Genomic DNA, 25,612 nt, shown 5'->3' with positions numbered 1-25,612 from the left:
GTTTTGTTAAGAATTCACTCCCTTTGCTTCTGGCCACATCACTCAAAGACCCCTTACAGGGGCACTAGTTCCACCAGGGGGGCTCCCCCCCAACATGACCTCACCTAACCCTCATCACCTCGAAAGACCCTGTCCCTAACACCGTCCCACCCCACTGGGGTTAGGTTGTCAGCGTATGAACGTTGGGGGAACACATGCAGTCCACAGCATCCACCAGGGAGATCTCTTTTCCTCTGTGCTGCATTCAAGGCAACTGGTGAGGCTGTCCCGGGGCTCCCCACTTTGTCAGGTGCACTGGAGACCCAAGCATCCAGCTGCAGCTGCCCACCCCCCCATTTCTCCTGGAAGAACAAGCCACTTCATTAGGGTTTCTAATGTGTTTGTGTGAAGCCAGGCCCAAGGAGACCTGTCCCTTACCTGTCCTTCGCTCTCATCTTGACTAGGTTAACAGCAGTGTCTCCAGACCCCAAACACAGCCAAGCCCCGCTCCAACACTGACCAGAGTTCTCGGTTCTCTTGTTCCGACCGTCCATGTCTCTTGAGCAAGGGGTCACCCCCCGAGCCTGCCCCTCCCAGGGACGTAACCATCTGTGCTGCCATTGCTGCTTCAGCCAAGCCTCTTGGAAACACCGGACACCACACTCAGGAGTGCTTTCATTTTCCTTTATTTTTTTAAAAAAGCCCCTAAACTCTATGGCTTCCAGGAAGCATCAGAGAAACCGAAGTGCCATTTCTGTACACCATGTAAAGCAAGACCTAGACACACACACCGCTGCCAGGCCTTCCCCGGCTGCTCCACCCTGAGGCAGCGTGGGCCCTCCGGGGGGGCCCAGGAGGACCACACTCCCACCAGGGCTGCCCGGCCCTGGACGCGCCTGCAGGGCTGGGACAGGGCTTTAAGGCGCTTGTCTCCTGCTGGTCCGCCGGCGGCGTGGAGCACAGACACGAGAAGCCCACGCACACCCGGGCACAGACCGCGGCCCGAGTGCCAAGCAGGAGGCCGCCCCCGGGGCTCCGGGACCCTGGACACAGCTCCACGAGCAGGTGTGGCAGGAAACCCTGCGGGGCTGTGCCCGCCGGCCCAGGCTTTGGTGCAGCATTTTGGTTTGGGGGGCCTCCCCCACCCCGTCTTCCCCCATGATGCAGGGAGGCCCAGGGCGGGCTCGCCCCGGCAGCAACGCCCACAGCACCCCCTCGAGAAAACGGCCTTTGGATCGAGGGAGACAAGCTGGACTTTATGAGACTAACGGGACGGGCTGGCCGGCACGGGCGGCCGACTACTCACTTCAGCAGGCGGGCGGGAGGGGCGCAGGGCAGGGTGGCCACTGTTTCTCTTCTCCTTGTTTGAAATAGTTAATGCTCTTGGAGGGGAGGACCAGACACGGGCGTAGAAATTTCGCAAAGTCTCATGTGAAGGAAGTGACCCCGCGTGGGGGGCGGGCAGCCGCGGCTGGCCCTGCAGTCTGTCCTGGCTGTGGGCCACGTGGCCGGGGCCAGGCTCGCCGGGGGGCTGCGGCAGGAGGGTCCAGGGCGCCCGGGCCCAGCATCACTTGTGACGCTGCACTGCTTTTCTCTTCCTTCTCTTGAAAAAACAGCAGCACCTGCACAGGGTGGGCGAGGGAACACGAACATGTGGCCGGTGGTGGGGAGGGGGCCCATGGTGTCCCCACGCCCAGCTGCTGCCCAGGGCCTTACTTGGTGTCATCGGCCACCTCCACCTCTGCGGGCGCCGTGATGGGAGCATTGGAGTGCCCGGCAGTGGGGTCGTCCGCGTTCAGCTCCCCGTTGGTGGAGTTCAGCGCCTGGGTTGGGGGAGGCAGCAGGGGGGTCAGGTGGGCCCTGCCCCACCGCCCCCATGGTTGGGGTCCTTGGCCCAGCCCCTCACCTGGTTTTTGCTGTGTAGCTGGGCTTTGTCCCGAGGCTGAGGCTGCGAGGGCAGGTCGGAGTGGACCGTGCCGATGGGCGTCGGCTGCAGGGGGCAGGACGCAGCGCTGAGGCCGGGCAGCCTACTCCCACCCACCACGCACCTGGGGTCCCATGGGCATGGAGCACCAAGGCTCCCGGCCCCACATCCTGGGGCCTCACCCACTGCAGGAACCAGGGCTCTAGCGGTCCGGGGACCCCCACGTACCAGGGGCTTCCCCGCCCAGTCGTACTCATAGTCGAACACGAAGCCACTGCGGTCGAAGAGGTCGGTAAAGAGCTTGCGCAGGTAGTCGTAGTCCGGCTTCTCGAAGAAGTCCAGGCGCCGCACATAGCGCAGGTAGGTGGCCATCTCCTCTGTGGAGAGCCGGCAGGGGCGCACGAGTCAGTGGGGCCCGGGGGGAGGGGGTCAGTGGGGCCCGGGGCCGCAGGGCTGGGGCGCCCCTCACCTGGGAAGCTCTCGCAGAGCACCTCAATGGGCGTGGCCCGCTTGGTGTCCCCGATCTTCTGGTAGCGTTCCTTCAGTGTGTCGGCCTGTGGGGAGAGCGGTCAGCCGAGACCGACCCACAGGCCCCCCCGCCCGCACCCCCGGCCCCGCGCCCACCTTGAGCCCCTGCCAGGGCAGGCTGCCACGCAGGAAGTACATAAACATGTGGCCCAGCGCCTCCAGGTCGTCGCGGCGGCTCTGCTCTGCGGGGGGAGAGCAGGTCAGCGCGGCCCGCGCGCCCCCCCGCCCGGCCCGTGCGCGGCTCACCCTTGCCCAGGTGCGTGTTGATGCTCATGTAGCGCGCCGTGCCCGTCAGGCTCTTGTGCTCCCGGTAGGGGATGTGCTTCTTGGTCTCGGGGTCGATGTACTCCTTGGCCAGGCCGAAGTCGATGATGTGGATGGCGTGCTGCCGCTTGGTGCCCGGCCGCCCCACCAGGAAGTTCTCGGGCTTCACGTCGCGGTAGATGAGGCTCTTGGTGTGCACGTACTCCATGCGCGTGATCTGTGGTGGGCAGGGGGGCTCAGGGATGTCCCCTCGGCCCGCCCGCCCCTCCCCTGCCCCCCGTCCCTCCCCAGCACCCCCAGCCCGTACCAGCTGGATGGCGATCATGAGCACCGTCTTGAGCGTGAACGTGCGGTCACACAGGTCAAACAGGTCCTCCAGGCTAGGCCCCAGCAGCTCCAGCACCATGGCATTGTACTTCCCACACGGGCCGAAGTAGTAGACCTGAGGGATGCCCTCTGCAGGGGCGACACACAGACGCGTGTGGGACCTGGTGGCACCCTCCGCGGCCCCCACTGCGCCCCCACTGCGCGGGGCCCAGGTACCTGCGGCGCTGAGCTGCTTGTAGAAACGGTACTCCAGGTGCAGTTGAGGCGCCCGGGACTTGATGGGCTCCTGGGAAGGGCAGGTGGACATGTGGTCAGGGGACCCACCGTGCGTGCACCCCGCCCCCCAGGAGACCCCCCGGGCCAGTCTGAGCTCAGGACCCCTGAGGCCCCACTGGGCGGTGGGAGGGAAGGCCTGAACTCACCAGTTTAATAGCTACGTATTCATTTGTATAGAGATTCTTCCCTGTGGGAGAGAGGTGCGTCAGCGCGGCAGGGCCCCCAGCACGGGGGAGACCCCACCTGACCCACGCCTCCAGGGCCACCTCCTATTCCCTAGCAGACCCCCTTGAGCCCGGCCATGTCCTGTGAGTGAGAAGAATGCCTACAAAGCCCCCTGCCCCGCCGCAGGTGGCCCCCATCTGCCCCACACCCTCATCCTCCAGCCCCCCTGCAGCCAGCCCTGCCCTCCCCCCACCAACCCAGGCCCGCCCAGTCAAGGAGGCTGCTCCCAACTCCTCTCTAGGGGATCCTTCCTGCCAGTACACCAACTCGTGCCAATTTCTCCCATCTAAAAAAGAGAGAAAACAGACCCACGATGACCCCGAGGCCCCTCTTCAGCTCCCACAGCGAAGCAGCAGAGGGTGGTGTTCCCCTCCGCCTATGCCATCTGACCTGCAGCAGCCCCCCCGGCTCCCCGGGACACCCCCCGTCCCTTCTCTCCAGTAACTCTACACTCCGACACCTGCTCTGCCTCTACCTAGTACCAGCCCCGGAGCAGTCCACACCCCCCTGCCCCTGGCTCATCTCCTCCTGTCTGACCCACCAGCAGACCCCGACCCTGTGGAGCACGGCCCCCTGGCAAGAAGCCGCATGGAGAGGCCTGTCCAGGTCCTGTCTTGCGATGACTCACCCAAGGCGCTCCACACCGGCCATCAGCGTGGGGAGCTCCCTTGTGGTGCAGAAAGGGAACAGGCCTCAGGGCCCTGCCCCTTGCTGGAACCCGTGGCCCACTGAGACACTGCTCAGTGGCACCTGGTGGGCAGAGAGCCCCTGGCTGGCTTCCCAGGGCACCAGAGCTCACCACACCTGGGGCCAGGAATCTGTGTGCCTCACAGGAAGAGCGAGCCCGGGGCAGGGTCTTCCCAGGCCCATCGCTGACCAGCAGGAGCAGGACCCCCAGGAACCCACACAGAAAGAGCCCACACGCCCAACCTCAGAGAACTGAAAACACATGAGTTCCGGAACCTGCCGCAGCCCAGATTTCACCTGCTAGAGCCCCACAGACGGGACTTATGGTGAGACGGCCCCAGCCCCGTGGCTCAGGGCTTCTGAGAAGGGTCTCCGTGCCCTGTGTGTGGACACCCAGCACCCACTTGGCTTTGAGGTCCGGTGACCTGTTGCGTAACAGAGGGCTGCCCTAGCCCCTCAAGCCCAAACGCTTGCCCCTGCCCCCCAACCCTCTGGGGGTTACCGGGCGCAGCACCGTGGACAGCTGCGCCCCCGTCTCCAGTAGAGGACCCCTCCCAGCACGATCCTGGCCCATGGCCTCGGACTGGCCTCACGGGACCCTAAGGGCCATGAATGTGGCTCCACGTGGTGTCCCTGGTCCTCCAAGATGCCACACGGTCTGCCCCACTGGCCTTGAGCAGGATCCACTGTGGGAAGAGGCCTCAGCTTACTCTCCCCGTCATGGTGACATCCACACCCGGGCTGTTCCTCCAACGTGGCGGTGGAAACCCCGCTGTGTACCACCCCGCAGGCGGAGGCCGGGGCTCCCAGTGCCTGTGAGCCCCTCCCCCCGGTCACCACCCCATCCCGGGCGTGCGCTCAGGTGTATGTGTCACTGCGGCACCAGCGGGGGCGGGGGGTGTCTTCGGCGCGGCCTCGGCCATCCTGGGGCCTTTGTTCCCAGGGGCGGTTCGAGAGCCAGCGGGTCAGCTTCCCCAGCATGCCGCGTGCCGAGGGGTCCCCGCAGGCCTGCAGAACCTGAGGGGGCACAGCTGAACTCCGGCCGCCCGGCCACCACGCGCAGGTGAGTTTCTCTCACAGAGGTTTCTCGTTCTCAGCGGGGAGCGCGTGCACATCCTGCTTATGTATTCACTCATCCACGGGCACTTGGCAGGTTTGGGCGCGCTGACCCAGGTAGTGTGTTTACATTTTTCTTTTCCAGCTGTTGCTTGAACAAAACATTCATTTCTGACTGCACCTTGAGAGACTGCTGAGGCCGCTGCGCACCCACGACGGTGCTGTCCGGGAGGAGCCCGGCTCGCCTCTCCCCCAGTCTGCGTTCTCTCCTCCCCCGTCTCTTGCCGCGGTCTGGGAGGGGTGGGCAGAGGGGCCCCGGCTTCCCGCAGACGTCCGTTCACTTGGGCAGACAACTCAGCTACGAGGCTCTTCACAGACGCTCAGCAGCAGGGCAGGAAAGCTCTCCTGAAGCCCTGCTTCCTGGGCTTTGATAAAAAACAAGTTTTGCCGCTTATGTTTTTCCTTCAACATTTTATGATGAAAGTTGCAAACATAAAAAAATGGAAAACCCCTGCAGGGAAGACCCACATCCTCAGCCCCTAGATGACAGCAGAAACAACCTGCTCTTCGTTCCACTGTGTCTGTGCACCTGTCACCCACTCATCTCCCTTATTTATTTTCTAAAGATTTTATTTATTAGACAGCGAGAGAGGGAACACAAGCAGGGGGAGCGGCAGAGGGAGAAGCAGGCTTCCCGCCGAGCAGGGAGCCCGGTGCGGGGCTCGATCCCAGGACCCCGGGACCACGACCTGAGCCGAAGGCAGACGCCTCACCGATGGAGCCCCCCAGGCGCCCCTCATCTCCCTTATTTTTAACAAAATCAGAGCATTTCAAAGCAGCAGACATCAGTACCCTCCATATTCTACCAATGAAGAGCACAGACTAGGTTCAGTAGGACCCGCGGCTGACGGGAGACACTGACCCGTGAGGTGCGCGCACGTGAAGCGCCCCATGTGATGAGCACGTCGCCAGCACAGAATCCGGGCCCGGCGCCACCTTCACGGCCCGAGACGCTTCCACCGAGGGGCAGCACCCGGCACGCCCCGTCCTTCCCGGCTCCGTCCACACGGCGCACCGGAGGTTTGTCCGCGCTGCAGCAGGCCCGCCGCCGGGCCCGGTGTCCTGACGAGCTCCGCGGAGGTGTTAGGACGCGGACTTCCTAGCGGCACGCGGGCCCGCTCTGCCAAGTCTGCTGCTCGTGCTGCAAACATGGAGTGTGACTCACGTGGCTGCCTTCCCTCGTGGCCGATGAGGCGGCGTGCCTTCTGAGCTCCCTGGCGATTCAGCGGTCTGCTTTTGTGAAGTCTCTCTTCACATCTCTTGCCTGTTTTTAATGTTTTTTTAAAGTCATCTCTACAGCTGACATGGGGCTCAAACTCTCAACCCCGAGATCAAGAGTCACACGGTCGTCCGATGGAGCCGGCCGCCTGCCCCTCTCGTGCCCGTTTTTAATTGGAGTGTCTTTTTATTACTGAGGTGTCCTTCCACGGGCGCAAACACCAGGGCTTTGTCACATGGTGCTCTCTGAGCACTGCCTGTCCGTGGCTTGCCTGTCCACGCTCCTAACAAGGTCTTCTCATAAATACATGGGTGTTTTTTCTTAAGGTTTATTTATTTCAAAGAGAGAGAGAGCGCGTGCGCACGAGTGGGGGAAGGGGCCGGAGAGAATCTCCAGCAGACTCCCCGCGGAGCCTAGAGCCCCACGTGGGGCTCGATCCCACGACCCATGAGGTCACGACCTGAGCCGAAACCAAGAGTCGGACACTCAACCGAGCCACCCAGGCGCCCCTCATAAAAAGATGTTTTAAACTCTGATGATTCTAACTGATCCTTTATGGTAACTGATAACTTTATTGTGTCTTGTTGAAGAAACTCTGGCGTTCTGACTGCCCGTGGGAGTTGAGGGAGAGCCAGAGTCCTTGAAGGCCAGCGTGAGCTGAAGGGAGCCCGTGTACTCGTGCCCACACGTGCCTGAAGCTGGGTGCGCGGACAGCTGGAGGAGTTCAGGTGCTTGGGGCTCCGAGGGCCTCACCAACGTCAGCAGTCTCACCTCCCGAGGGGCTATGAGCAGAAGGAAGATCCTGAGGCCACACAAGGCTGGAGCTGCAGCCATCCAGACTCGGAGGCCTTCCTGAACTCCCCCGACCCTTGGCTGAGAACCCAGGATGCCCTCGCCGTGAGACAGACGTGACTCCAGCCCTTGAGTCAGGTCAGCTCTCAGCTGCCCACCAGACCCCGACGACGTCAAGATGAGCCTCCAAGACAAAGCGTAACGCAGACGCTCCTCACGTGGCGCCTGCGATTTCCAACAGATACTAAGACAGCACTAGACGTGCAAAAGGAGGCAAACGAGACAGTAACAGGAAATCACAAAGTCAAAGGTGCCAAAGATTTATAGCATTTTAAATAGTCACAAGGACGTGTGAGGATTTAAAGGACAAGATGGGGAAAATAAACCTCAAGGGAGAAACAGGGGAATCCAGTGAAGTGAGAAATACCGTGTATGAAATGAAAAATTCACCTGAATGGCTCCAACAATAGACCAGACAAAGCAGAGAAAAAGAAGGGCGAACTTATAAAAGAGTAAAAACTAACCAGACTGAAGCAAAGAAGGAAAAAAAGGCTAAAACAAAACTCAAAAGAAGCTGGAGGGACCTGCAGAAAAGCATCAAACGCTTAACGTATGTGTAATCGGAGTCTGAGGATGCAAAAGACACGAAGATGAAGGCAGGGAAAGATTTGAAGAAACAATGACTAAAGTTCTTCCAATTTAATGAAAAAGTATTACACAGATCTATGAAGCTTAATCAATCCCAAGCAGGATAAACACAAAGAAATCCCCCTTAAACAATGAGGAATCAAAATCTGAAACCAAAGATAAAAGAAAAACCTTCAAATCGCCAGGAAAAAAGACACACGATGTATAGAACATGAATCATCGGGAAATGCAAATGAAAACCCCTTGACACCCCCGAGCATGCTCAAAACAGAAAAATCTGACAACCCCAAATGCTGATGGGGACATGGGACACGCAGGACCCTCGGATACTGCCCACAGGAGTTTAGAAAGGTTACCATCACTGTGGAGATCAGTCTGGCAAGACCTGCAGAGGGACGCGCAGAACAGTTTTATTCACAACGGTAAAGATGTCCCTGAGCAGGAGAACAGATGAAGAAAACGGGGCGCAGACATTCGGATGGACCACCAGCTACCTACACATGCAACACCGGGGACACTCAAAATCACGCTGAGCAAAAGCCAGGCAGAAAACACCACATACCTCAATTTTAAAGCTGTTTTAAACCCAAGGCTGCTGCACCCCACGGCCCCACCGCACACTCTCATCTGTCTACGCAGGGCCGTGCTGTGTAGGCTGATCCTGACACCCCAAGGACAGGCCCCCGTAGCCCCCAGGCTGCAGGTCAGGCCTGGGCCTGTGTGCGCGTCCTGGTTTGTGTGTGCATGTGGGTGCAAACACGTACATCCTAACAGGGCAGCGGGAGCGGGTGAAGGCGGCTCCGTCTGGGGTCAGCTGTGGAACCGGCTACTAGGCGGCCGGGGCCATGCCAGGATGGCTGGACACGGCTGCGCTGCGCTCTCGCCCGCGAGTCTGGCAGTGTTGCAGACAGACAGACAGACACATCCGCTGTTCGAGCCCAGCACCTGCCCTGCATGCCCCCCTCAACCAGCACACGGAGTCCGGACCCCCAGCCCTTGACAGTCGGCTGGCTCAGAAGGCCCAAGCCCAGGGCTTCCTGAAGCCACAGACAGGCAGTGAGACTCCACGGCCCAAGCCCAGCCCTGCAGCCTCTGGAGCGGCCGTGGTGTGGCTCTGGCTCAGGACGGCAGCTCAACCCAGGCTCTCAGGGCCGCTGCTTGGGGCCCACGGCAGTGACACCGGCCACTGGACAGGGCTCAGGCTTTGCCTGCGGTTCCTGACAGCTAAGTGCTCAGCAGGAGCTAAGCTCGCATTTCACCTTGCAAATGCACCTGGGCGCACCAGCTAGAAACTTCCACGTGGGTCCCCCCTGTATGGGGGGGCACACAGATCCCCCACAAAACTGTCCCTCAAAAACACAGGGTGAGGCTAGGGGTCCACCCCTCTGGCAAAGCCTCCCCCTTGGGGAGCAGAATCTCACACTTACCTGAACTCCCAGTCCCAACCATCTGGAAGTCATCTGGGAGTGGTGGCCACAGCCCCCTCGGGCGGCCTCCCCCTCCCCGTGCCCCGGAATATAAGCAAGGGGCTCACCTAGCCGGAGCTCCCCGAAGTTGCCACAGCCTATCTTCTTCCCGACCCGGAAGTTGGGTCCCACCATCAGGACCCCTGAGCTGGTCCCCGAGCTCCGGACGCCATGGCTGGTCCGGCCGCCGGCCTTGGACATTCTCCGACCCTCCTCCGACTCCCCTTTCCCTCCTTTCTTGTCAAAATCCATAAGTTTGTGGTACCCTGGCCTCTCCACGGTGACTCAGCTGCCGTGCAAATCCCGGGTCTGTGCAGACCTGAGGCTGCGGCCGGCTCTTCGGGGCTAGTACACCATGGTGGCCCGGTGGCTCCCGGCTAGTGAGACGTCGGCGCTTGCCAGGGCCCGGTGGTGGTGCTCATCTCGGTGGCCTCGGGGTCACATGCAGGGGGACGACACATTCTGTTGACAGGTCCCGCCGCTTCAAATCTCGTGGTTCCCGGCTGGCAAAGAAACAGAGACACGGGTCAGGAGGCCACGCATGTCCACGACGCAGCCCTAGCCTGCAGGGGGGCCCGAGGGCAGCACCATGAGAGGCTCGGGCCGCCAAGCGCACGCTGAAAGATCTACGAAGGTGCGAGCGCGAGCCACGCCTTCCTGGGGCCCGGACAGAGGGGTGCAGTGACCCCAGCCCCCTGTGCGTGCCACGTGTCAAGCTGGTGTGAGACGTGCTGCCGAGTGACCCGCACCCCGTGACTCAGGGACAGCCCCACTGGCAGAAGTCGGCGCTGGTCATGTGACCGAGGCCCTAGAACCCCGAGGCCAGCTGCGGAGCCCCCGGTCTGGGTGCAGAGAGGGCTGGGAGCCGCCTCACCCACAGCCCCTTCCCCAGGCCGAGGGGCTGCCCCTCAGCACAGGGAAGACGACACGGCAGAGCAGAAAGTGCCCGGGGCTGGGAGACAGGCCCTCGCCACCGACCTCCAAGGCCTCTGGCCTGCCCCACCGGCCCCCACTGCATCTCACCCTGTGCGGTCAGGTGATGCCAAGGTCCCCGGGCCTAATTCCAGGACCTGAGACCTATGGTCAGGTGGGGCTTGCCGTGACCCTGGCAAGGCTTCACTGGGTCAGCAGCTGCTGAGGGAAGTCAGGTGGGCTCCCAGGCCGAGAGCGCCAGCGAGCCGGGCACAGGCGGTGCATGCCCCCGGGGTGGGACCAGCCTTGGCCCCTCAGGGACGGAGCAGGGGCCGTGGAGGGCTTGTAGAAGGAAGGGCAGGCACTGCGCAGCCCCCAGGACGCAGGGAGGAAGGGCCAGCCACCCAAGCTGGGTGTGGCGAGGGGCAGGTACCCACAGAAACAACTCCCGGCCGGCCCTTGGCCCTGGCCAGCCGCCTCCAGCCCACCCTGCGTCCCCAGGCCCACCCCCGTCCCCGCAGGTCTGGGCGCCGGCTGGCCAGCCAGACCAGGCCTCTCAGCCACACCTCCTCCTCCAACCCCCACCAACCGTTCACACCAAAGCCAAAGGATCTCCTCAAGAAGAAACCACCAACATGCTCCTGTAAGCGCCCCCGACCAAACACGTCCTCCTCTAAAATCTGAGTGTGGGGCGCCTGGGTGGCTCAGCCGCTTGACGGATGACTCTGGATTTCAGCTCAGGTCGTGATCTCAGGGCTGCAGGATCGAGCCCCACGTCGGTCTCCGTGCTGGACCCACGTAGGGCTGGGTGTGGAGCCTGCTTGAGATTCTCTCTCCCTCTGCCCCTCCCCTCCCTCCTCCCTTTCTTAAAATTAATTAATTAGATTAGGTCTGAGTGCGCGCCAGGGTCCGGGGGAAGGGGCTCTGCTTGTGCACACAGCTGTCAGGCCCAGAGCGGCACGACCCAGCTCACGCGTGTCCCTGCTCATCGTGGATCGGGGAAGGCAGGCTCCTTAACGCCAAGACGAGACACGGAGTCTGAGGCGCCTGAGCGGGGCTGGCCGCACGTGGGAGCACCCTGAGGTTGGACTGCTCCCCCACCAGCCCTGCGGCCAAAGTGCCAGGGAGGCAGGGATGGTGTCGCCTCCCCATGGGGGCCCCCAGGATGCCCCTCCACTGACCAGGCCAGGACCAAGAGTCCTGGGAACAGCTGGCCCAGAGCAGGCGGGGGCCCCGCGGAGGGGATCCCCAGTCCACGTGCTCAGGGAGAGGCGATGGCCCGGGCTGTGGCGCTCACACCCGTGTGCACACCCACACCACGCACAAAGGGGTGCTGCTCCGGAAGCCCGGGCGGGGCCTGGCTCAGTACCCTGCTCCGCCACAGAAGAACCTCAGGCTTGGGGTCAGGAAGGAGCAAGGCCCCGCCTGCTTGGGGGACCATCGCTCTGGTGGGCACTGGGGGTAGAGTGAGTGAGTGAGGTGTGCTGGACCTGTCAGTCAGGAACGGGGGCCACACACAAAGAAGGGGGTTTGCAGGGATTCCCAACTTCCCCGCTCCATCAGTTGTACCCCACACACCCCTGGGCAGGGCCTAGAATATGCAAGGGGGATGGGGTCTTGGGGACAGGGGCTGGGCTGCCCCGGGAGGGAACACGTCCATCTGAGATCGACGGAGCCGGCCCCCTTCCCGTGGCGCACACCTGGAAATGCCCAAGAGCCCCTCTGGGCACAGCTGGGGCTCCACCTGAAGGTGACTCTACACAGACCATCGTCTCAAGTTTACCATTAAAGACAAAGCCGTCCACAGGCCCCAGCCTTCCTCCTGGACTTGAGCCAGACCCTGCTCCCTGGACACACCGTGGGGGCGTCGGAACCACACAAGAAAAGCCAGAGAGCACTTCTCTCCTCGCGAGGCTGGGGATGGCATCTTTTGTTTCTAGGTCCCCGCTTCACCGTTAGTCCTATTACGGAGATACGATTCACATACCATACGTTTCACCCTTTAAAAGTGTACAGTTCAGTGGCCTTTAATAGTTATCCAAGCATTACCATGATCTAATTGCAGAACATCCCATCGCCCCAAAAGGCACCCCACCCCATCAGCCGTCACCCCCCAGCCCCCGGCCCCCACGAGCCCCCTTCCCGTCCGCGGATGAGCCTGTTCTGGACGTGTCGCCCACGTGGACTCACACCCCGCGTGGCCTTCTGTGTCTGGTTCCCTCCCTGAGCGTCGTGGGCTTGGGGTCCGTCCCCGGGGCCGCGCGTGTGGGCCGAGGGACGTGCCCGTGCGTGGGGGACCGTGCGTGTCCATCTTTGGGCACTGAGAAGCGAGCGTCGGTGGACGTGTGCTTCCGTCCCTCCGGCTGCGCAGCCGGCCGCGCACGTGCTGGCTCCGACGGCCATTCTCCCGCAGCCGTCTGAGGAGCTGCGGGGCTGCTCTCCGAGTGGCCACGCCGTTCTCTGGAAGCCCACACACCGCGTACGAGGGTACGAGCGCTCCCTGGGCTCCAGCCCGTGCTGCCGTCCCTGCGGCGGTGCTTCTGGTCTGCATTTCCCCGAACGCCTGCTTTCTTTGTAGACACAAGTCTCCCCCCGACCGAGACAAAGGAAGCCAGACTCATTTCCTCGAGAGTGACGGCGGCTGAAGCAGGAGTCATGAGAAAGGAACGGAGGAGGGGACAGCGAGCAGCTGCCTTTGGAAGAGCCCCCGCTGCCTGCAGGAACGTTCCCGCACCAGGAACGGAGCCCACGCGCAGGGCAGGCGCCCGGACGCACAGCCTGGTCTGGGCCACCCAGAGGGCCGGATGGAGCAGAAATGAGCAGGACGCCGGCACTCCCTGAGGTGGTCGTCAGCCAGGGCAGGATTTTTGCAAAAAACACCTGGTTCTTTACTTGGTAAAAACTTAAGGGCAGAACACTAAAGCCACACACAGCCTCTTAGCAACCGGGTAGACTCGGCACACACAGCAACCCACATGCCCTTTGCACACCTGTCACATGCTCCCTGCTCCTTTGGAGGTCTCCTGGATTCCACACCAAGGGGACACCGGAACCTACCTACTGTCCCGTTAACAGACACTTAGATTTTCTTTCCAGTCGGAAAGTACTCAAGAACACGAGCATCGGCATACCCATGCACACGCATGGACGCTCGAAACACAAAGGCCCAGAGTCCTTCAGATGTAAAATCCACAGGAATTTCAAAGATCACGAGCAGACACTCTGTGTGGGACACAGAACATTCTCGCATCTCGTGACCTCCACTATCCTGACAGAGGGTGAACTCAAGGGGCGAAGGGGCCCCCCCCAAAGGCAGTGCGGCAGAAGCCAGCGACAGGACATCCTCAGAGCCTTCGGCTCAGGGGACGCGCCCCCAGTGGCGAGGGCTGGGACGTCTCCACACAGACCAGGCCAGGACGACCCGTAAAGGCAGAGATCTGGTCTTTGTCCCAGGGTCTGGCACAGAGCTCCTTGAACCCGGGGCACTTCCCAAGGGACAAGAGCGGCTCTGCTCTGCACCAGAGAGCACGCTGGGTCCGGTCCCCAGGAAGACAAAGCCGGGAGCGGAGCTGGGGAGGCCAGGGTGCAGAACGCCAGGACACAAGGGGGGGCTCCACTCCCTGCTGAACCACCGGTACTGCTCTGCCCCGAGGCCCACGGGAGGAGCCCCTCTGGGGTCCTCATGCCTCAGGACCTCAGCCCCCATCCCTCCTGGGAGGCCCCTCCTCGGCCATCAGCACAGGGCCGTCCCTAGCAGCCCCCACCCCGGATGGGCATCTCCACCTGGCCTCGTGACCCAGGGCGCAAACCCCTCCTGGGCCTGCAGAGCTGCCCTCAAGGACCAGAAAACCAGGGAGACCGCCGTGTCTGGGGGTGGTTCTTAGGGTCCCCTCTGAGAGACCCATATTCTCCCCCCAGGTAGCTCCCTGTGATGGCGGGGTCCGGGGTCTGACAGCACTCTCCTCCCTGGACACCTCGTTGCTGCTGCCTTCGAGAATCCTAACCATGGTGGCAGCATGCCCGGGGCCTGCGGACACTCTCCATACACCCTTCGCTCCCTCTCCAAACCCTCTGCCAGCGCTTACAGGGGAGGACTCCATTGGCTGTCCCACTCCGAACAGGCTCCCTCTGCGAGAGCCTCCCCAGCAGCCCCTGGTGGCCTCCCCGTCCAGAAGGGGCCTCCAACGGCTCCAGGGGGCCGCAGAGACAAGGCACCTGGGCACATCACTGGAAGGATGCTCGTGCACACACTGCCCCCTCTCAGGCCCCTGGGCCCACAGGTCCCTCGACACAACACCAGTGACCCATTCCTGCAGCTCACCCAAGCCCCACGCCGGCCCCCGGCTGGTCGACGCCGGCCCCCTGCGGTCCCCTTACGACAGGGCAGGTCCCCCCATGGGCCACCGCCTGTAGGGCACAGCGGGCACCGTGGCGGCAGGCTGGAAGCCCTTCACGCTGACCCCTTCCCAGGAAAGCCCACCGGCTATTCACTCCCGCGAGAAGAGCCGCCAGCCCCCAGCCCAGCAGGCAGCATGGACCTGCGAATGTTCTGGAAGGCGGCCGAGCTCAGGATGCCCTGGGAAGCCACCCACCCAGCACAGGCCACACTGGAGCCTTCCGGGTCTGTCCTGGGACATTCTGAAAGCCAGGTGGGAGCCAGGGGACCAGCAAGAGTGAGTCACACGCCGGCCTGTGGGAAGCAAGGACAGGGCCAGGGCCTAATAACGCTCCTCCAGGATCCAGGAGCGGGCAGGTGCGCAGCCTGGCACACCTGGGTGAAGCCGGGTAACCCAAGATCTGAGGGCAGCGGAAGTGTCTGCTGTTAGCCCTGCTTAGGCCCAGGCGCCACAGCTAAAAATAATTATCCTGGGGGAAGGGGCCTCCCGTCCCTCACTCAGGCCTAAAATAAACCCAGTCTCCACCCAAGCAACATGGCCCCCAGTTCCTGACACAGGGCAGGCCCCCAGGGGAAAGGGCTCCGCTCAGGTCCCCGTGGCCCCTGACCCGGCGGGGGGAGCCCTGGCCTGCCCCTGCCCCCACCACGAGGACCACGGACCAGTGCCCAGGCAGCCCCCGGGTCCACACCGAACAGGTCTTGTAGGGACCGCTCCGGGTCGGGGCTATGCTCCTCTGCGAGCACCCACCTCAGGTGAGTTACCTGCCGTGGTTTTTTGGGGGTCGTCCATCTTGTCAGGGCCAGGGGCCAGCTCCCCTGGTGGAGGCCCCAAGAACCCCCTTCTCTGACCGTCTCCACTCAGTGATGTCACAGTCCCTGGCTGACATCACCAGCGCAGCCCCAGCCCAGAGCCGGGGCAAGTCTGGGAGCAGATGCGGACAGGCAGCCCCCCTTCAGGGAGGGGGGCCCTCCGAGGCTGCCCGGCCCCAGGGCACATGGTGGACCCAGTCCTGGGTGCCGACTCACAAGTACCCGCCTCACGTGGGATCCAGGCTGTGCCCCCCAGGGCGTCTCTGGACACGCACGTCCCTCCCGAGCCGGACACACCTCTGTCTCACAGGGGCTTGATGACCTGCAAGCGAGGCCTCCTCCCCAGGATTCACCTGGGCCCAGGGTCACAAGTACCCCCTGTGCCACATCCTGGCATCGACCCAGCACTCCCCACGAGTGACCTGGGCCCCGGAGACACGGCCAAGCTTGCAGTCACAGCCGAGAAGTCCGAAGTCACCTGCAAAGTTGTGTATGACAGAGAAGAAAGTGGACCCCAAAGGGCAGGCACGGGAGGCTGCCCAACTGGCGCCCCATGATGAGGCCAGTGTTGACGTGTGTTAAGCAAAACAGGTCATAAATCAGGCAGTTACAGATGAAGGACTCCAACCCCAAATAAACTGGGGAGAGGAGAGAGCACACGCCCACCCCGTGGGGGCTGCCAGGTAACCAGTGGGGATGAAACCGGGGAGAAGCATCACTGGCGGGTGCCACAAACAGGGGCCACTTCTCAGTGAGCAGGAGGGAGAGGTCCTGGTCCGGGGTGAGCGTAAGCTCGGCGGCCCAGAAGGCACAGGGAGACAGCGTGGGGCTCCCGCCCGAAGTCCTGGCCGGGCCGCGCTGCGAGGACACGGCAGGCGGGGGAAGGCGGACCGGAGGCACCGTGGCTGAGAGAGGGAGGCGGGCACGCTGACGGGCCCCCAGACAGGCCGCCAGAGCCTGCTCTCGAGCGGGTCGGGCCCGGCAGACGCTGACAGAGCTGTGCAAACACGGCCCAGGTCAGCAGGCCCTGAGAGCACAGGAATTCAGAGCACTAGCCTTGCAACCTCTGGACAGACCCGCGTTTTCTCACAACAAACCAGATTACGAGAGAGGCAAGGTCCCGATGACAAGCCCCACAGCGGAGGCCACGCAACGGGCAGCAAGTGGAGAATCTTAAGAGGGCGACCCCCAGACCTGGGCACCAGTGTCCCTGGCGGGCACCTCCTGTCTACGTACAGGCAGCAGCAGAAGACACCTGAGATCTGCTTTAAAACGCTGCCTCGGAGAAGCCGGGCAGGCCCCGGAGATCCGGGTAAGCTGCTGGTGACCGTGGGGCTTCGTGCTCCATCCGGGTGCGTTTGAAAATCACTGTGATAAAGAGCTGAAGGGAAACAGGAGGGGTCTGGGCAGACGAGCAGGGAGCCCTCACGTTCTGCCCCGGGAGACGGGTGACGGTGGGGAGGCCTGGGGGGCCTTCCCTGACGGTGGGGGGTCCGAGTGCGGACCCTCTGCCGGACGGCTCGCACGAGACCCTGGACCACCCCCCCATGCCCCGCGTGTGACCCACATGGGACCATCCAGCCAGCCCGGAAGACGAACGTGCAGAAATGGGCTCGGGCAAATGAGGTGGGTGCCGGGGGCTCAGCGGACGCCTGGGGCGGCACGGGCCAGTGCTGGCCTCTCCTCCGACCCCCCACAGCCACCCAGAAAAGCCCTCACCCATACCCTTCCACAGAGCTAACTACCTGTTAAGGGGGCAGGGGGTCCCAGCCCCACGTGACGGTCCCCGGGGACCCCTCATTCTGGCAGGCTGGCTGGCCCAGCATGACCACGATGATGACGCACTGCAGCAGTCCCTGGTGCGGGCAGCTGAGTCCCCTAAAAGGCACGTCCTAAGCCCCAGAATGGGACCCTATTTGCAAATTAGGGCAGGCCTTCTCCTCAGACAAGTGTCCTCGTGAGGAGAGGACAAAGATGTCCAGGAAGGGCAGGCCACAGATGCTGCCACAGCCAAGGGACAGCAGGATGGCCGGCAACACCAGAATCCGAAGGGCAGGAAGGACCCTTCCTGAAGCCTGCAGGGGGAGTGCGGCCCCACCACACCCTGATCCCGGGCTTCTGGGCTCCAGGACAGTGTGCAGCCCTGGCCAGCACGCCCGGCCAGGACACAGGGCCAGTGTCTGCAGGGAGGAGCCGCGTGGGCAGCGGGGACCCCTGATGGGACGAACGCAGCCTGGGGACGTCCTGCGGGACCCCCGGCCAGCCCTCCTCCGACCGCCCAGGGCATCCACACAAGAACAGGGGACCCAGGGGACCAGCCTGGAGAGGCCGAAGCAGAGTGACAACCGAAATCCCGTGGTGTCGGGATGGGGTCCCAGGACAGAGCGAGGGTCTCTGGTGAGCAACGAGGTGGCAGCGTCTGCTCGTCAGCGCTGACAAAAGCACCACGCTGATGTGACGGGGGGACGGAGGGCCTGGGCGTCGGGCCCGGGGGGGACTCTGCGCCGCGTGGTAACTCGGCATACAGAACTGCTCCAAAATCAAGGGTATTTAAAAAAAACCCAAACCGGGACGCCTGAGTGGCTCAGTCGTTAAGCGTCTGCCTTCGGCTCAGGTCATGGTCCCAGGGTCCTGGGATCGAGCCCCACAATGGGCTCCCTGCTCCGCAGGAAGCCTGCTTCTCCCTCTCCCACTCCCCCTGCTTATGTTCCCTCTCTCGCTGGTCTCTCTCTGTCAAATGAATAAATGAAGTCTTTAAAAAATAATAAAAAATAAAAAGGCACAGTGGGGCGCCAGGGTGGCTCAGTTAAGCGTCTGCCTTCTGCTCAGGTCATGATCTCAGGGTCCTGGGATCGAGCCCCGCATTGGGCTCCCTGCTCAGCGGGGAGTCTGCTTCTCCCCTTGTCCCTCCATGAGCACGCCGCTCGTTCCCATGCACATACACGCTCTCTCAAATAAACAAATAAAAACAAAATCTTAAAAATAAAAAATAAAAAGGCACAGTGAGGGGCGCCTGGGTGGCTCAGTCAGTGAAGCATCCGACTCTTGGTTTCAGGTCAGGTCGTGATCTCAGTCATGAGATCAAGCCCCACGTAGGGCTCTGCACTCAGCGCAGAGTCTGCTTGGGGTTCTCTCTCCCTCTGTCTGTCCCTCCCACTTGTGTGCATACACCTGCTCTCTCTAAAATAAATCTTTAAAAAAAAAAAATTAAAAATAAATACATAAAAAGGCAGAGTGAGTGGGGTTCGGAGAGACGGGTGCAGATCGAAGTCAGACCTGCACGCCGGCCCGCTGTCAAGGCCACACATCCTGCCCCGGACCTGGGTTTACCCAGCTTCTGTGAGACGCTGCCTGTAAGTACTTCCGAGGAGTCAAGTGGGGCGTGCCCACAGGAAGTGAAAGATGCAGAAACCGACAGGCCGGGTGGGAGAGGCGTGAGGGCTGATCTGCTACTGTGTGAGAGCTCAGCGGCCCCAACCTGCGAGCCTCAACCCCTCAGTGGCCCTGGGCGAGGGTGCTCCCCACTGCAGCCACCAGGACAGGCCCAGCCCGCAGGGCCTGGGGACCCTGAGCTCATACAGCACCCCAGGCGCTCACCAAACCCAGTCAGGGCGCACACAGGGCTCACACACCGGGAGGCTCACAGGAGCCGACTCCCGAGGCCCAGGTGGCAGTAGGGACGAGTTAAAGACCTGGAGAAACCCCGGAACTACCCAGCCCTTGCCTCTGGCCACACACGTGGCAGTGCAGCCCCCAACTTTGGTCCCCAAGTTCAGCCCCGGATGGAACAGCCCCCGGTGCCCAGAAGGCTACGTCAGAATTCATATGCAGCACTGCTGAAGATCCAGATTCCCAGTGCACCCCGAGGTGCTGATGCAGGGCGCTGGAGTGGGGCCTGGGAGCCCTCACTTAATCCTGAAGGTTCTACTCCAAACTCTGCAGGCCCGCCAGCCACCCACCCCAACCCCAAACAGCCCTGGCACCAGGAGCCAGATACGGCAGATAGAGGGGCAACGTACTCAGTTAACAATGAACCTCAGACAAGCAACAAATCACTGAGTGTGAGGACGTCCCCCTCAGCAAGCAACAGGCTGTCTGTCTGACACTAAGGTCCTCGGGCACGGCAGAACTGACAAACCTCCCAGGAAGATTCACCGCTCACAGGGTCACTAATGTTTTCTACTCAATTCTGTGTTTTTTTTAAGATTTTATTTATCCGACAGAGAGAAACACAGCGAGAGAGGGGCGAGAGAGGGAACACAAGCAGGGGGAGTGGGAGAGGGAGAAGCAGGCTTCCCGCCGAGCAGGGAGCCCGATGGGGGGGCTCGATCCCAGGACCCTGGGACCATGACCTGAGCTGAAGGCAGACGCCCAACAACTGAGCCACCCGGGCGCCCAATTCTGTGTTACTTCTTAAAATCAAGCATTTCCAATGAAAATTTAGCTTCCAAATAGCGATGAGCCACGAGTGTCAAATGCACACCCAAACATGAAAGAAATAACGAACGTCTCAACCACCACCTCTTACACCAATTACGTGTTTAAATGATCCCAGATACACAGAGTTAAACAATGAATCTCACCTGTTGCTTTTTGCCAAGGCCACGGGTGTGCTGTCAGCCACCCACGTGGTCTGAGTCCCGTTTCCACCGGGGGCTGGAGCTCCTGTGCCTCAGAAACCCTTGTCAACCCCCAGAAGCCGTGGCCCAGGGGGTGAGCAGCACCTGGCAGAGCCTGGGCGAGGGCCGCCAGGTGCACTGGGACCCGCTGAGCTGGGCCCCCACGTCTGCAAGGACAGTGGAGTATCTGCCGTGGCCCTCTGCTCCCCCAAAACCAGGGCAGATGATCTCCCAAGCTGCCCCTACCTCCCACCTGGCTGTAGAGGAGCTCCACCTGCAGAAGTCAGACCCCACCCCACCCCCACCCCCCCACCCCCCCGGGCGGCAGGTCTAACTCTTCCCCCTGCAGCCTGCAGGCCAGGGAAGAACCAGGAGGGAGCACAGCACAGCAGAGCGAGCGGCAGGCAGGCCCGGCGGTCCTCTGCCCCGTGCGTGCGGGGACCTTGGCCACCACGGAGCCACCACGCAGCATAGTCCGCAACTCCAGGCCGCCTCCCTGACGGCTGCTGGGAGGACCAGCCCCCAGAGCCCTCTCCCCACTTGCTTCCTCAGACGTCCAGCTCCAGGAGGGCTGTACGGCACAGGCCCCGGGACCCGTGAGCTGTGGCTGCACCCACACGCTCGGGGAGGCCCCTCTCAGCTCCAGCTCCCTGCAGCAGCTGCAGGTTGGAAGCAAATCTCCAGGGCGGGGCTCTCACCGGGGGCCATCCTGCCCCCAGGAACAGTGGGCGACACCTGGGGACATCTGCGGCCATCATGACTGGCGAGCTCTTGGCACCAAGTGGGTGGGGCCAGGGAAGTTGTTCAGCCCCCACAGCACCCAGGACGCCCCCCAGAGAGTGATTCAACCCCAGTGTCATCAGTGCCGGAAGAAAGGGAGCAGGGATAGAAAGTGTCCTCAGCATAAATTTCCAACAGGCCCATCAGTGCAGCTTACAGAAAAAGGAGGTAGCCCCCGAGTGGGGGCCAGCAGACTGGAGGGTCAGCAGTGAGTGGGCGGTGCTGAGACCTCGCACCACCTTCCCCGCTGACGTCAGAGCAGAGGCAGGGGGGAAGGCGCTGGTGGGGCAGAGAGGTGCGCACCAGTGTGCCAGAGGGCCCTGGGGCCGGCCGCCCGGGACCATCAGCTCTCCCGGGCCTACTCCCGCATGCGGAGCTGCTCGGGGGGTTGACTGGGGGTGATCTGTGAGACCCAGCAGGGCCTCCTGCATGGCGTGGTAAGGACATCGGTATCCTGTCACAGACCCGGAATTACACCCACGACCATTTCTAGAAGCAGTGAGAGCCCTCGGGTGTCTGTGTCCCAACGAACCACACCCGTCTCTCCCGGAAGCCCCCAGCCTTTCTGCACATCTCTGTCTGGGATTTTCTTTTTTTTTTTTAACATTTTATTTATCTATTTGACTGAGAGACACAGAGAGAAAGGGAACACAAGCAGGGGGAGTGGGAGAGGGAGAAGCAGGCTTCCTGACGAGCAGGGAGCCCGATGTGGGGCTCGATCCCAGTACCCTGGGATCACGACCTGAGCTGAAGGCAGACGCTTAATGACTGAGCCACCCAGGCGCCCCTCTGGGATTTCTAATCCCTGAGGCACACAGGTGAACCTGGGGAGACTGAAATGTCCCCAGGCCCTCTGGGGGGGGAAGCCTCTAGAAGCACCGCCCCACCGAGGGGTGCTGTCTGGAGCTCCCACGGCCAGAGGCCTGCAGAAGGGCTCTGCCGGGCCCACTCCCTGCCTGGTCAGCCAAGGCTCGCTCCTTGGGGCGGCCACCCTGCTCACTCAGCACCCACCGGCCGGGCCCTGGGAGCAGAGCAAGCAGAGGCCGCGATGAGAGGCACAGCCACGGGGAGCGCTGCACATGCTCGCGTGGGGAGGCCATGCCCTGGACAGTGACACCGCCCTCAACCCCCGGCCGCAGCGAGGACAGTCACCCGCTCGCTAAGACGGGGGACTCAGTCTCCTGACCTAAAACCAGATGAGGTGTCACCTCAGAGGGTACAGATTTCCAGGTAATAGAAGTTCACCTTTAAACACAATTTTCTTAAGACTCTAAGACGTCACAGACCAACACGAAACCAAGTAACGACATATTATGTCCATTTCTACGTCTTAAACAGTGACTGCCCGCCCCAGGGCTGCCTTGGATCCTGCTGTGACCCTGGATGGCCCAGGACCCACCCAGGAGCTACCCGGGTTCTGGCAGGAAGCTCTGACTGGCGTGGAAAATGCAGGCACCTCACCCACCCGCCAAGAACGCTCTGCTGGACTCGAGCTTCAGGGTGGGGGTGGGGGGCACTGCTGATTGGAACCTCAGTAGATGCAACCTAAGAGCCACCTTTGCATCCCAGGTCTGGTGTATTAGTTAATTTGACTTCTGACACATGCCAAAAGCAACTTACAGGAATAAAACTGTTTTGTAACCTGACATTTAACCGTAGATATTGCTGAGCTCCCAGAAGAGAAAGGACCCATCGCAAGGGGGAAGGCTCCCAAAAATGGGCCTCCAGCTGCCCTCTGAGAGTGAGCAGAGCATGCGGGAGGCCTTCAGGGGAGGGGACCCCAGACAGGGCCTGGAGAGGGGCCAGACCAGGCCTGTTCTGAGCACGAAGACTGGGCGAGGGTTTCGGGGCAAGGATTTACCACCTGCCAGAGTGCCCCCGACCCTGTGCGGGACCCCCACACCACAAGGGCCCTGTGTGAGCATGGCGTAGGCCAGAAGCATCTGTGGACGCCAGGGCAACAGGGCAGGCCAACACCCAGGGGATGGGGAGGAGAGATGAAAGCCCCCAACCAGCAGGAGCCCCAGGAACTCCCACCACACCTACTCCTGCTTGGACCGGTCCTGCCTGGCACCATGCACACCAAGGGGCACAGGCGTGCGTGCTGGCCTCGTCACCATACTCAGCAGGTTACTCCGGACTCTGCTTCCTCACCCGCACAACAAGGACTTGGGAGGCCGCCCAGCATGGCCCCCCAAAAGGGAAGGGGGCAGACTGGAAGCCATGCAAGGTAGGGGCCTTCCAGACCCACCAGGCCTTGGCTTGGCTGTCCCTTTCCCTGAAGGCCCACTGACTGTACCACATGGAAAGACTCGACCTGCGGGAACACTCCCGACGAGTCGCCGGAGCACCCTGCGGCCTAGCTTGAGCCAGCAAGGCACGGACGTGGACCACAACCCCAACCAGCATGCCCATGCGCCTTCACAAGCGCCTGTCTCCCCATCGAAGCTGGCCAACACAGCCATGCTGACCTGCCCAGTGCCACCAGAGGCCGGAAGGCTGGTGGCCCCCAGCCCCCAGTGCCCCACAGCCCCACCTCTCCTGCTCCTTCCCCAGCCCTCTGCCCACCACCTGACCTATGGCCTTGATGGGCTTCGAGCTCCTCCTAGGAGGAGACAGGGCTCCAACTGCTCACCCCTGGGTTTTCAGGGCCCACCTGGAAAGAACCTGCCAAGACAGAGATCCAACCCCACCACAACCAGGATGAGGGACCCCACTGTTCATGAGGTGGCGTGGGGGCTGGGAGGCAGGGGGAACGCAACAAGGTCAACTATGGGACAAGGAGTTACGGGACATCCCAGGGGAAATGCCACCGTCCTTAAGTACAGCCTTGAGAGAACCAGGCGAGGGGGGCCCCCAGGCCTGTCCCAGTAAATCCCCACGGACACAAGTGACCCCGTAGGTGTCTAATGCCTCCTGGGGGGCATACTGGTTTCCCCAGAGCTGGGATGAGCAGACAGGAAGGCTTTCAACTTTAGAAAAAAAAAAAAACCTCACCTACTTCCTCTCGCAACCCAGGGATAATTACTATGTAATTAAGAGGAGAAGGAGAAAAATCAGCTGGAACCAGAACCAGCAGTTCAAAGAGTCTGTCTTCACAGGGGCTCCGGCAACACAGAGCGGGGACACGCCCAAGCCAGGTAATGAGACACTCATCCCCGATCCGCTGGAGAAAAATGAGAAGTAACCAAAATCAGACGCGAAGCCCCTTTACACAAGAAGGTCCAAGCGCCAACTTCAGACAGAAAAGACCTGTGCCCCACGACCCCTGCAGGGCTCCTGGGGTTCTGTCCACCCCGGGCGGGGCAGGTGTGTCCAGCGGCTCCTCTCAGACCTCCCTCCCCACCCCCACCACACAGGTCACACCGGCAGTCAGCACACTCCGCTGGCCCAGGACCCCTGCCCCTCGCAGCACCCAGGCACTCCCCTTCCTGTTTCTCAGACACCCCCCGAGGGTGAACAGAACACCTGGGGTGTGCGCAGCCAGTCCCCACCCACCAGCCCGCCCATCTGCCTGCAGGGCCCAGCAGTCCCTTTCTTGGGGCACAATCTGGTGAAGACACAAGCGAAAAACAAAAACTACCAGCAAAACCGCAAACCTCCCCCTTTCAAACCTGTGGGCCTGGCTTCCAATCTGCTGTCAAGGAGCCCCCTCCTTCAGTGACCAGATGAAGTCCCTGCGGACAGTACCCCCCATACGGGAGCCTTTGTGCTCCCACTCATCTCACTCCCACGAGCTGCAGGAGCCTGTGGGGCTGGGAAACGCCAACTGAGGCCGGCCACGTCCTCCAGGCGAGGACCGAGGATCCACGGAGCTGGAGACGCACCGGACCGAGCCCCAGCGGAGGGACGAGGTGTGGGCACCCCCGGAGTCAGACACTGGCCAGAGGGACTGGGGACAACGTGCTGGAGCCCAGCGAGGCCACTGCCCACAAACAATACCGTCCAGAGGCCAAGAGCTCCCCAGCCTACCTCGGACGACTGCCCCCAGCCCCCACCAAGAAAGCTTCCGAGAAAGTTGGGGCAGGAGGGGGCAGGGAGGAGATCAGTGTGTCCACCGCCCCCAGGCGCACAGACATCTCACCCCCTCCCTGATCCAAAGTGTTTCCGGAAAACAAAACCGGTGGCGCGGGCGGAAAGGGGAGGGCACAGCCACATCGAGGCGGCGGTTCCTAAGCAGTGCCCTGCAACAGGTCACCCCGACGAGACCCCCCGGCCGCGTGCCCCTTCCCCGCCGTCCCTGCTCTCCCCGCAGGGCCTTCCAGACCACAAAGCCAGGAACGGGTGGGCTGGGGCAGGAGTCCCGGGTAGAAGGGTGGACGTGGGGGGACAGGGGAGTGGGCAATGGGCCTCAGCACTGGGGAGCAGGGAAGGGGACCGCGGGTCTCAAGTCAGGGCCACTGGAGGACCGCAGAGTCTGCAGCGAGGGGCCGGGGAGGCCGCTGGGCCTGGAGCGAGGCATCAGCGAGGACCGTGAGGTCTGCGGCGGGGGCGCCAGCGGGAGTGCGAGGCGGCCAGGCCCGAGTTTGGGGGAAGGGGGACAGTGTGGAGAGGACGGGAGTGAGGAGGCGGCGTCTGGAAGGCGGGAGTCAGTGGCCTGGGGGGACAGAGGCGGGCGGACAGGGGTCCACAGGTGCGGGCCCG

The 25,612-nt window shown here is 62.2% G+C and overlaps 1 protein-coding gene across 4 annotated transcripts; it reads right to left on the bottom strand.

Annotated features, from left to right (window-relative positions):
- Positions 1 to 654: 654 nt before the first annotated feature.
- CSNK1G2 (casein kinase 1 gamma 2) lies at positions 655 to 9,951 on the bottom strand. 4 transcript variants are annotated; one of them, XM_032394795.1, is made up of 11 exons: positions 9,520 to 9,951; positions 3,445 to 3,485; positions 3,239 to 3,308; positions 3,003 to 3,151; positions 2,678 to 2,912; positions 2,528 to 2,613; positions 2,373 to 2,457; positions 2,132 to 2,280; positions 1,886 to 1,969; positions 1,696 to 1,802; positions 655 to 1,601 (listed from the first exon to the last, which is right to left on the bottom strand). In XM_032394795.1, the coding sequence occupies exons 1-11, from the start codon at positions 9,701 to 9,703 to the stop codon at positions 1,547 to 1,549; spliced, it is 1,245 nt and encodes a 414-aa protein (XP_032250686.1). In that variant the 5' UTR covers positions 9,704 to 9,951; the 3' UTR covers positions 655 to 1,546. The 4 variants fall into 4 exon arrangements, with proteins under 4 accessions (XP_032250686.1, XP_032250688.1, XP_032250685.1 ...); XM_032394797.1 differs by having other exon boundaries at positions 9,717 to 9,820; XM_032394794.1 differs by having other exon boundaries at positions 3,003 to 3,308.
- Positions 9,952 to 25,612: the final 15,661 nt, after the last annotated feature.

The sequence above is a fragment of the Phoca vitulina genome, unplaced genomic scaffold, assembly GCF_004348235.1.
Source record: "Phoca vitulina isolate PV1807 unplaced genomic scaffold, GSC_HSeal_1.0 scaffold81, whole genome shotgun sequence".
Lineage (NCBI taxonomy): Eukaryota > Metazoa > Chordata > Mammalia > Carnivora > Phocidae > Phoca > Phoca vitulina.
The sequence above is the reverse complement of the archived record's forward strand: the minus strand, read 5'-3'. Positions and strand labels throughout refer to the sequence as shown.